This window comes from Anabrus simplex, chromosome 7, assembly GCF_040414725.1.
Source record: "Anabrus simplex isolate iqAnaSimp1 chromosome 7, ASM4041472v1, whole genome shotgun sequence".
Classification (NCBI taxonomy): domain Eukaryota; kingdom Metazoa; phylum Arthropoda; class Insecta; order Orthoptera; family Tettigoniidae; genus Anabrus; species Anabrus simplex.
In genome coordinates, this window is record NC_090271.1 from 279,037,629 (window position 1) to 279,049,712 (window position 12,084).

Sequence of the window (12,084 nt, forward strand, 5' to 3'; positions counted from 1 at the left end):
CATTGTCGAGTTGAAGTGGTGATTTGGTCTCTCTATTTTCTTGAGGTATTTTTGACATGACCTTACTGCTGGTACACCACTATTTCTTCTTCTTAAGCCGCCGTCTCCAAACGGAGGTAGACGATCCACATGGCAAGTTCTGATCTTGACGTTGCAGCCATGCCATGTGGATTTATTGGAATATCTCTCAGGATCTTTAATGCAGTGGTTTCCCGTTGCCTTCTGCATCCTAATGCCGTTGACCAAACTGGTTCCTCCGCCATTGGGAACAATTTCTTGTCCCCAGGACAATAGAGTGCCCTTACCCATACTCGCTCATCCACTCTCAAAGAGACTGTTGGCACTTGGTATAGGGGATCTCCTTATACCGGTAGATAATCGGTCCCTTCTTTCGTTAGCCGCCTGCATATAAAATATTATATTTATATGCAGTCGTTGCCCCCTTTCTATCGCGGGGAAGTGAATGTCAGGATTTCATAGTAATTGAAACAAGGACCAAATGGCATTTCCTTGTTTCTCTGGTTCTTAAGTTCTAATCCTCCTCTTAATAGTAATGTCTCTAATTCTTGCTGTAAGCGAATGGCTTCTGATTCAGTATTAGCTCCGGTTAGGAGGTCATCAACATTAAACTCCTTTCTAAGGACAGCTGCTGCTTGTGGATATTTGTTTGACTCTTCGTTGGCTAATTGTTTCAAACATATCAGAGCGAGAAAGGGAGCATTTGCAGTTCCGTAAAAACTATCGTGAGTTCATAACACTGGATTGGCTCGGTGCTAATGTTTCTCCACAGTATTCGTTGTAGTTTCATGTCCTTGTCTACTTGAATTTGTCGATACATTTTTGTAATATCTGCGACAAGAGCAATCTTGTGTGATCAGAAACGTAGTACAACAGAATGCAGGTCGTCTTGTATGGTAGGACCTACGAGTAAATTATCATTCAAAGATACGCCACTGTGAGTTTTAGCAGACGCATCAAAGACAGCACGAGTTTTAGTGCTGGTACTTGTCGGTTTGAATACGGCATGATGTGGCATGAAGTAACCTCCATTTTCGGTGCACGTGGGTACTGGTTTCATGTGGCCAAGTTTCAGATACTCAGTCATGAATGCTGAATATTCTGCTCTTAATTTGTGATCACGATGAAGTTTCTTCTCAAATGTGTGGAATCTCACTACTGCCTGTGGGTATGAATTCCCTAACTGGGATGAAGTCTGTTTAAGTGGTAGTCGAACTCGGAACCCTCCTGTAGCATCTCGCGTTGTGTTCTTGGTGAAGTGTTCTTCGCAATATCTTTCTTCTTTGGTGACTGGTGGCATATTCAGTTATTCTGTTTCCCAGAATATTTTAAGTTGTGTGTCTAATTAGTCTATCTGGATGAATAGCTATGTTGCATTTTCCCTTTGGTGGAGCTGTATGGGTGCCTGGCCAGCTACTACCCTGCTCAGTTTCGTATTCTGCAATGTTGGATACCCATCACAAGTTTTCTTACCCTCCATTATAACCTTAAAAAATATGTCTGCAAGGAGTAGCAAATCGATCTTGCTTGGCATGTGGAAATTTCTGTCGGCATATTTTATATTGGTGGGTAGATTCCACCATGAAATTTCAATTTTTCTACTTGACAAATTGTTTGTAATCTTTGGTACCACTAAGCATGTGGCATCTATATTGCAAGGGCTGACCGCAGATTGCAAATGAACTGTAATGCAGTGTGAGAGTGTGAGGTTTGAACTCCTGCACCGTTAATTCCAGTTACTGGTGTAACATGTTTTTGTTTTCTGAGACGTAATAATTGAGCTAGTTCTTCGCTCACGAAATTCGTTTGAGAACCTGAATCCAAAAACATCTAGCCACGTGCATATTACCGTGAATGTGCTTAACCTTGAATATCGTAGTTGATATCAAGATTGTAGACAGATAGGATTCCTTGACAGCGCAGTAAATAACATCCGTTAAACCGGCTGTGTGATCAGCTACTGCCTGGCGCGAGCTGTGTTCCCTCTCTGTTTTCCGTGAGCTAAGCATTGGCTTGCTGCGGTCACGTCTGGTGTCATCATGCAATAGTGAATTACGATATTTTCCACACATCTTGCCCGAACCTGATTGGCACTGATCCACATTATTACTATTGCCCAAACAGTTAAAGCATCATTTATAGTCTCGCACGGCATTATGTCTCTCATGTTCATTGAGATTTTTGACGGACTCACACTTATATAGGTAATATGAGCCCTTGCAGAGTACACATTGGTAATTAACACTAGCATGCACATTGCTTACTTGATGTTTGGGTGTAGTTCTAATTTACTGTTTAATCTGTTTAACTTGAGTACCTGGCGTCATTGCCTCAAGTGCTAACCATCTCTTTTCTAAAATGTCCTAAACACCTTCAGAGATTCTAACTCAGAACTTGAAGTGTGTATTTCCCATGCCTTCCTTCTCGTTGGGTATAGTTTGTTGATTAACAATTGTGACAATAATAATTTCGTCAATTCACATTAAACGGATATTAGAGCAAGAAACATCCAGAAAAAAGATGCAAATTCTCTCACAGAGGCAACAAATACAAGTCAGGCCAATGTGAAGGCAACACAGGCCCTTGACTTTGTTGTTTTGAAAACTGTCTATTAACCTTTGCTAAAGTATGCTGTAGTTTTCAGAAGACAGAGGGAGCCTTTGTGCAATTGAAAGAGGTTCGTTTCTTAAAATGATAATTAAGTAGTGAAATTTCTGAATATTTTGCAAATCTTGATTTTTATGGATCATAGATACAAAAGAATGGTGAAATCCTCTCCATTCTTTGTACCCTCCTCCAAACGGTTTCAGTGTAATAGTAGGTAATTTGATGTGGGCCCCATTGCAATTAATGCTTACTGAGTTATTCCCTTGACTGGAGTGTCTGGAAAGATCTGTTAGTTAATGCTGGGTGATTATTCTGTCTATGTCGACACTTATCAGATATGTGTCTTCAAATAATTCTCTATCTGCTTCGTATATTTCTCCCTCCTCACTGATTTCTAACTAGGATTGAATGTCCTGATACTTTTGTTTCAATTCCTCTAAATATTCCCTACGAGTGATAATAGCCACAATTCCCTGCTCACTGTTAAACCCACCTACGAAGTTGTTAATACGTGTCCCGCTGCCCTTTATTACACCTGGTTTGCGTATTAGAATTGTAATACTCTCCTCCGCCATAATAAAAGGATAGGAATAAAGATATGAATTGGATCTGACCTTATAAGATGTATGAAATAGTTGTTGTCATCAAGGAGCCATCTTGACTGCCAATGGTCCACAGTTGGTACGTTCCATAGCGTGGAAGGTTTGACCGGCGCGGTTGGTAGCTCTGATATAGCGGCGTGAAATTGCGCGTAAATCAGGCATGTGGCGAGTTGCGTCATAAATTGCACCACGATACATCACACAGTATGATGGTCATAATCCAGACACTGTAAATGCACTAAGTATGCTGTCACATAAAAAGGAAAGCTCAAAGATCAGGCCCGGAGGACCAAAATGTTTGACCGAGATGAAATTACTGTATGTTTTCGATCTAAACTTACCTCTGGTGGTCGCATATAAAAACCACATAATAAAGTACACTTTTGGAGGACCACTTAAATGTTATTAAGAAAACAACGTTTTGCAAAAATAAAGAGCACACAAGTCACTGATTTATTCTGTTATACGTGAACTACTAAAACACACCATTACTGTATGTACTGCCTGTACATATACCTTCCCACACATGTGATAAGCACGGAACTAAAAACATTAGAAATATTATTTACACTTGAAAAGACGTAACTAAAATTGTGCCAGTAATTTGAATGAACTTAAAAATGTTAGCACTGTTGTGGAATTACTTTATTTCATGAGACTATTGTCTCCACATGTTACTCACGGCATGTCTGTCGCGGTTCTCCTACGTCCCTAGCCAATCACTCGCGCCATAAAACAGTCCAGGAAGCGAGGTGCTGCACTCTATACATAACTTCATCAACAAATATCTTATACTCGTATAAATGAAACACTTCAATATTGTTTAGTTAAAACACATATAAATTATATAATTACTTAAATATAATTGTTGATGCGATATGTGCAGTGACACCGCTACCGCACCACCTCCCCCACAGCCACAACCGCTACATCTGCTATAAGCGATGTATCAATAATGCTTCGATATCACAGAAGGAACACCCAGTACAACGCCAAAAAGGACCAACTTCAAAAGGAAATACAGCAAATTACGCTTCTTCTATTACAAACCATAGGGGATAACTCACAACTCCCCCACGCCGTATATCAATTACCCGACCGTCTATCTGATATATTTGACTTTTAAGATAAATATCGCGCAATGGAATGCTAGGAGCGTAATTAATAAAAAAAAAACTTCAAAAGATTATTAACGAAACTTCTTCACATATTCTTGCAATAAATTCAGGAAACATGGTTTACAGCCCAAACTAATTTTTCTCTCCCAGGATGTAACATTGATCGCTATGATGGTCCAGACTGCAGCGGGGTCGCGATACTAATACACAATCCCTTACCTTATCAAATATTACCCATTCCCCATCAAATCCCAAACATCTTTGTCGTCGGAATTACACATAACAATTTATATTTTACTAATATTTATTGTCCCCATGATATTTTTATTCTGGAAACACAATTTTCCCATTTTTACCATCAATGAAATCCCTTGTCGAATATCATCCGTTTGGTGATTTTAATTGTCATCAAACGACACGGGGAAGCATTAATGATTCCACTAAACTTTCTCACCTTCTTTTAGCTTCTCAGCATCATGATTTAATTATTCTTAATGACGGCTCCCCACGAGATTATATTTACCCGAATCCCCTCCCAGTGCTCTCGACCTAACTTTATGCTGCTACTCCATGGCTTTTATTGCCACGTTGCATACTTTATCAGATACATATGCTAGTGACCCTATCATGATTACATATTGTGTTGGAAAGACACATTACTCTCCCCGTATTCTTGTTCAATCGAGTAATATCCGCTCCTTTCGACATTTTGATAGCCATACATACAGTACATACCTTCATCATCATTCAATTCACTTACGCGGTCAAAATGTAACGTATGCTACACTTTTAACATTTTTAAAGACTTATGTTAATACTTTGCATCCATGCAAACCGTTTTTCTGTTCTCCACCCCGTCCCTTTCAGTATATACATTGGTGGGACAGCGAGTGCCACCAGCTTATACAAACGCGCAAAATATTATTCCAAACATACCGTAAATCCTTAACTCAAACAAATTATCTGCCGTTAAAAAACCACATTGCTCGTTCCAAATAATCTTCAATAATAAACGACGAGCTGCTTTGAGATCGTTTAAGGGCCGATTGTATAAACATCACTGACTGGAGATCAGTGTTGATCTAAGGTCGGAAAATGATCTATGATCAGACCGTTGTCGTGTTGTATAACACAGACCTAAGATCAACTAGTCGAAGTTCAATTCTGATCCCAGTTCATTAGTGAGCGCTTGGCAACAGCGCAAAAACAGCTGAATATCGCTGGTCGCCGCGCGCATTTTGACACTGTTTTCCTTCTTATTCACGCGTGCTCTGGTGAAAAGAAGAAAGTTATGTCTGAAATTAAGCAGAAAGAGGACCGTTCGCCTAATTTTTCCAAGGAGGATAAGGCTCTCCTAGTAGAAATTGTATTGGATAAATATAAAGACATTATAGAGTCGAAAATGACGGATGCGATAACATCCGCGCAAAAACAGGATGCATGGAAAAATGTTGCTACAGATTTCAATTTTCGTAACATACATCGGCCTAATCGGTCTTGGCAAACATTAAAGATGTGTTACGAGAATATAAAAAAGAGAACGAAGAAAGCATTTGCCCATGATAGGTAAGTTATAAAATATATTATGGAAATGTTATTTTGTTATCAAAAACAACCCAACTATTAACCTAATGCATTTTTTTAAGATTCAACTGAACAAGACAGGAGGTGGTTATTTTAATAAACCAACCGTGGATGAGACTCGACAAAAATTGATTGCTGCCCTGCAGGCGCAATATTTCCCCTTGCCAATCCATATGATGACGATGCCAGTTTTCATCCTGAGGTTGTGTCAAGTGAGCTGCATTTTACTGTGTAACATGCTATCTTATAGAGACCTAAATATTTGTATCGCCTGCTTTTTAAACCGAAATAATTTTGCTGTTACTTTTCAAAGAAAGTTCCTGTTGATGAGGTGTGTCTATATAGTCCTTTGCTGTTTTGTTTCAGAGTTGCACGGCGGCGATAAGTTTATTTCCGTCACTAACTCAGATGAGTCGCAAGATATTGCAGCGCAGGAGAAGGAATATATCATACTGTTGGAAGATATACCAGCCCATACTGAGGTTGTAGAAAGTACCTGTATTGAAGAAGTAAGTGAAGAAAACTTACATTAGTCCCTTTAACATATGTTAAATTTGTTGGCAAGCAATAGGCCTACACATCTTTGTTTCTTCTATTTCAGGTTTCTGATCCCAAATCAATAGGTCTACAAGATGATCTTCACACTGCTCTTGCTTCCACCTCAAAAACAGCTACTGAAGTCTCAATGTCAAGGTCGCCAAAGAGAAAGAAGACTGGGGACAGTGTACTTGACAAGAAGAAAGTGTTTTATGACGGAAGATTGGAATGTTTAGAAGGTGAGCATAGGATGAAAATGGAATGTATACAAGCTGAACATAGGGTGAAAATGGAGACCTTAAACCTCGATAAAGAATTGAAACAATTAGAAATTTTAGAGATAAAAATAAAATTAGGACTGGACAAGGAAGACTGAGTTTAAATAGTACACTGACATTAATAGGGCAAGTATTGTAAAATAAATACTTTTTTTAAGCTTTTTTATTTAAATTTATTTTCTTGTTGTTGTAGATAAAGTATTGCAATTATTAGGTTAGTCATACAACTGTTTTATGCACTTTTCACAATAGCTCAACTTTATACTTTCATAAATATTACATTATTAATAATTGCTATCCTCATAGCATTGTTCTCTCTTTCATGATCGTTGTTTGCAGCATGTACTGGACTTTCTTCATATGTTTTTCTTGCAGCGAACAAAAGTGAAGGAAAAATGGATATCCGACTTCCCTCTTCTTCTTCTTTTCTTCATGGGGCCTCTAAATATTAGTTCCTAATTAGCGTCGACCTCTTAAGACCTTTTGCTACCATGTTTTTCCTTCATTCCCACCTAGATATACCTGCTCCCTTCACAATGCTGCAGGCTGTTCTTATTGGGTTTCTTGGATTCTTTCTCTCTCTTCACCTGGTAGTCCTAGGTGGATATTCTGATTTTACCCAGCGCCTCATGTTCGAAAAGTATGTGTTCAGCTGATCTGACTACCTCGGCCAGCCAGCCAGACATTTCTTCTCTCAGTTTTTTGTTGGAAGTTTGGATAGCTAGCTTCTCCGATTCCCAGGATGGAAAGATGGTTTGACGTAGCTGAGAACAAAATAGCTTTAGCAATTATATTCATTTATCTTGGAGGTAACTTCCTGGTTGTGTTTCACTTCAGTTTCTTTAATAATCTATATTTAAGGCTGTGCGAGTTATTAGCCCGCAACAACACGAGTTTGGTGGTGGGGCTGCCACCTGAGCCTTCAAGCTTGCTGTTTTCTGTAGGGGTTGTTTCCCTTAGCCTCTGAAGATCCCTTTTCATCACAAGGCAGAGTCTCCCCTTGTTTCTTTAAACCCTACGGAAAGAGGGCTGCCTCATCTTCCAGCTTTGCCATTCCAAAGGTGTCCTTTTCCGCCGCATCTGCCATTGAGGTCTTCACCAGAGCCCTGTTAGCCTTCACTTTTCAGAGTTCCTTTAGGGCCTTCACAGCCACCATAGTGGTCATGGGGCACACACAGATCTCGCTGTACATCACCCCTACAGGCAATCCCCTACTTCATGCCATCGTCCACCTCCCAGAATGTGAATTAGGGGTTGGGCTTAAGAGAGACAGTAATTTCATTAGGTTGGAGCAAACAAAAATAAATGTCCTTGTAATACACATCAGTGGAAGGATAATGAAAGAAAGAGCAGTTAGCAGTATATGAGACAAAACAAGCCTGTCTGAGGAAGTAAGTTACATTCCGTAAATAACTAACTTGATTTTATTTTTAACCACTGTGTAAATGACTGAATACGTAGTAGTATACACATGAGTACTATATTTTAATAATTATTGACCTCGTCGCATGTAAGTGCATATTTTATATATGAGAAGCACTGATTCTCCTATAAACATTACTTTTTTGGCACAGTCCTTCTCAGCCCAGTTTCAAACTGTACTGGAACAATTAGGAATGGTTTGTTAACATGTGCATATGCAGAAACAGAGTTTTATGTCAATTTTTAACAGGTGCTATCATCAATGTACAAAACCTGAACAGTTGTACAGAATATATTAGAGATAATATGTAAATAACCCTCAATCCTGTATCTTCCATGTTTCTAACTAAAAGTAAAAATTAGTATTGCCCTCATAGCATGAGAATGTTGTTGACACACCTTAAACCTTGCAAGCTCGACAAGTACAAAGTATCTACTATGTCTATGATCTGCTGGACAACCTGTTTTATGTATTAAGAAATACTAACATAACGTAGATATTATGTGCTAGTTACATAACATTAATACATTTTTGAGTCATTTGCACTCCAAATTAAAATGTAAATACTGTAAACCTGTTTATTTAAATGATAAATCATCATTATTGTCATGGTACATGTTTGTGGGTTACTGTAGTCACGTCCTAGTTCGTGAACCATGGGCAACGGCTGAGTGGCCTAGTAAGTGGTCCTGAGAGTCGGGATACCAGTTGCTATGGAACGGGAGTGGGCATCTCGGACATATTCTGAGTCGTGGCCCTCCTTGTGCTCAGGCGGCTAGGACTATACAATCCACAGGTGGTCCATAACCCGTTAGAGGAGAAATCCTCACTTGGACTATGTGCAAGTAGGGCAGCATCATGCTTCATGAATTTACCGAGCTCATAACACTTTAAGCAAGCCTCGGACCTATGGGAGTAATGGAGTCCAACTCCCAATTGACAGGCGAGGGACTCCTTGGAAACAACTTGGCGAACGAAATGGAATTCGATGGGGAGCTATCAATATTAATGGGGCTTATGGAAGAAAGAAGCTAGAACTGGCTGAGCCAGCAAAGAGGATGCATCTGGATGTGCTAGGAGTAAGTGATATTCGAGTAAGGGGAGATAATGAGGAAGAGATAGGAGATTATAAAGTGTACTTGACGGGTGTTAGAAAGGGAAGTGCAGATTCTGGGGTAGGGCTCTTTATCACGAATACCATTGCATGCAACATAGTTTCTGTTAGGCACGTAAATGAGCGAATGATGTGGGTAGATTTGTCAGTGGGAGGAATTAGGACAAGAATTGTGTCCGTGTATTCACCATGTCAGGGTTCAGATGAGGATGAAGTTGACAAGTTTTATGAAGCATTGAGTGACATCATGGTCAGGGTCAACAGCAAGGATAGAATAGTGCTAATGGGCGATTTCAATGCGAGAGTTGGGAATAGAACTGAAGGATACGAAAGGGTGATCGGTAAATGTGGGGAAGATATGGAAGCTAATGGGAATGGGAAGCGTTTGCTGGACTTCTGTGCTAGTATGGGATTAGCTGTTACGAATACATTCTTCAGGCATAAGGCTATTCACCGCTACACATGGGAGGCTAGGGGTGCCAGATCCATAATAGACTATATCTTAACAGACTTTGAATTCAGGAAATCTGTTAGGAATGTACAAGATTTTCGCGGATTTTTTCGATGATACAGACCACTATCTGATCTGTAGTGAACTAAGTATCTCTAGGCCTAGGGTAGAGAAAGTGAAATCTGTCTGCAAACGAATAAAGGTAGAAAATCTCCAGGACGAGGAAATTAGACAGAAGTACATGGATATGATTAAAGAGAAGTTTCGAACAGTAGACAGTACGCAGGTTCAGGATATAGAAAGTGAATGGTTGGCATACAGGGACGCTGTAATAGAAACAGCAAGGGAATGCCTAGGAACAACTGTGTGTAAAGATGTGAAAAGGCGGACATCTTGGTGGAATGATGAAGTGAGAGCAGCCTGTAAACGTAAAAAGAAGGCTTATCAGAAATGGCTCCAAACAAGGGCCAAGACAGACAGGGATTGGTACGTAGATGAAAGAAACAGAGCGAAACAAATAGTTGTTGAATCTAAAAAGAAGTCATGGGAAGATTTTGGTAATAACCTGGAAAGACTAGGTCAAGCAGCAGGGAAACCTTTCTGGACAGTAGTAAAGAATCAAATCAGATCAAAATCAAATCAAAATCTCTTTATTTGCAAATGAGGTGTCTGCCTCGGTGGCAAATGGTACACTAAAATACATTATTGTCAAGCACTAAATTTTAAATTAACAAGAGACGAAGAACATTTTCCTAAATACAATATTACACAATTTACGCTAATAATTTGTTCTATTAAACACACACATCATCCTTCATAAATTGATATTGTTTACAAAATTCTACTTATAATATCTTATAAACATAGTCAACTCATATACTGTACGGTATGTGAAATTACTTCTAATAATAATATACAACTGGTATAAGATTAAAGTTAACATTGAATTTATTTACATATTTATATTTTACCCATTTTGGAACCTAAGTAGCATAACGACCTACTGCGTCTTAACCAGAGCCCCTTTTGCCACCACTTTTCAGAGTTCCTGAAGGGTATTCACAGCTACCGTAGCGGACCCAGGGCCCTCGAAGTCCCCACTGTACTTCACCCCTACAGGCAGTCCCCTAATTGGGCTGTCCAAACTCCATAGACCAGGGGATGGAATTAATTTAACCACACACATTTTTTTATTTTCAATATCCTGCACTGGTCGAATGCCCTCTAATATTTCATTTATTTTCTCTGTTGTTGTTTATTCTCTTCTTGAATATCTGTACAGATTTTGGAAAAGGATCAAACACTACCCCTAGTAAACTGTTCCACTCCTTCACGCCCTTCCCAATGAATGAAAATTTACCCCAATCGCTTCTGCTAAAATTCCTTCTAATTTTGTACTTGTGGTCAGTTCTACCAATATAATTATTTTCCAACTGAGGCCTCTCACGGATATCTCTCCATGCTTCTTCTCCTGTACAGGCTCTATATAATCCTATAAGTCTAGTTTTCTCCCTTCTCTTACAGTTTCCCAACCAAGTTTCTTTAACGTTTCTGATACACTACACTTTCTCCTGAAATCCCCTGTTAAAAACCTTGCTGCTTTCCTCTGCACACCATCTAGTTATTTTATTAGGTATTCTTGGTGAGGATCCCAAATACTGTTTGCATATTCCAATAATGGACGAACCATACTTAAGTAACTTTTCTCTTTTAATTCTTTGTTGCATCCTTTAAGTAGCCTCATTATGACATGTAACAATCTGTATGCTTTCCCAACAATGTCATCAACATGACCCTTCCAGTGCAAATTACTTTCAAATCACACACCTAAGTATTTGCACTTGCCATCTTTAGGGATAACTACCTCATCCAAAGTATATTCAAATTCAGTTTTAAAGCTCCTGTTTGTAAATGTTGTAACAGTTGATTTGCCTCCATAAATCTTCATATTATTTTCTTCAACCCATTCTTGTATACTCTCAAGGTCCCTTTGTAATTCTGAGCAATCCTCAATGTTATTTATTTCCCTATAAACAATTATGCCATCTGCATACAATCTTATTTTCGATTTTATATTGTTCCCTAAATCATTTGCGTATATTAAGAAAAGTAACGGACCGATTATACTACCCTGTGCAATTCCCTTCCAAACTTTCTCTTCCTGTGATATATTATTTCCTACTTTGACTTTCTGAACCCTTGAATTTAGAAATGTTCTTATCCAACGTATAACCCTTACGTACAATCCTATTCCCTCCAATTTCTTTAATAATATTCCATGTTCCACCCTATCAAAGGCTTTGACTATGCAATCTAACTGACCTCCTGAATCCAACTGATCTGATATGCCGT

At 39.0% G+C, this 12,084-nt stretch overlaps 1 protein-coding gene across 1 annotated transcript in view; it reads left to right on the forward strand.

Annotated features, from left to right (window-relative positions):
• Positions 1-12,084, forward strand: part of LOC136877815 (uncharacterized) — a 246,232-nt gene that overhangs the window by 7,372 nt on the left and 226,776 nt on the right. Inside the window, exons 3-4 of the mRNA XM_068228752.1 lie at positions 6,296-6,438; positions 6,531-6,705. Of these exons, the coding sequence (XP_068084853.1) occupies positions 6,296-6,438; positions 6,531-6,705 (318 nt within the window). The remainder of the gene's footprint in view (positions 1-6,295; positions 6,439-6,530; positions 6,706-12,084) is intronic.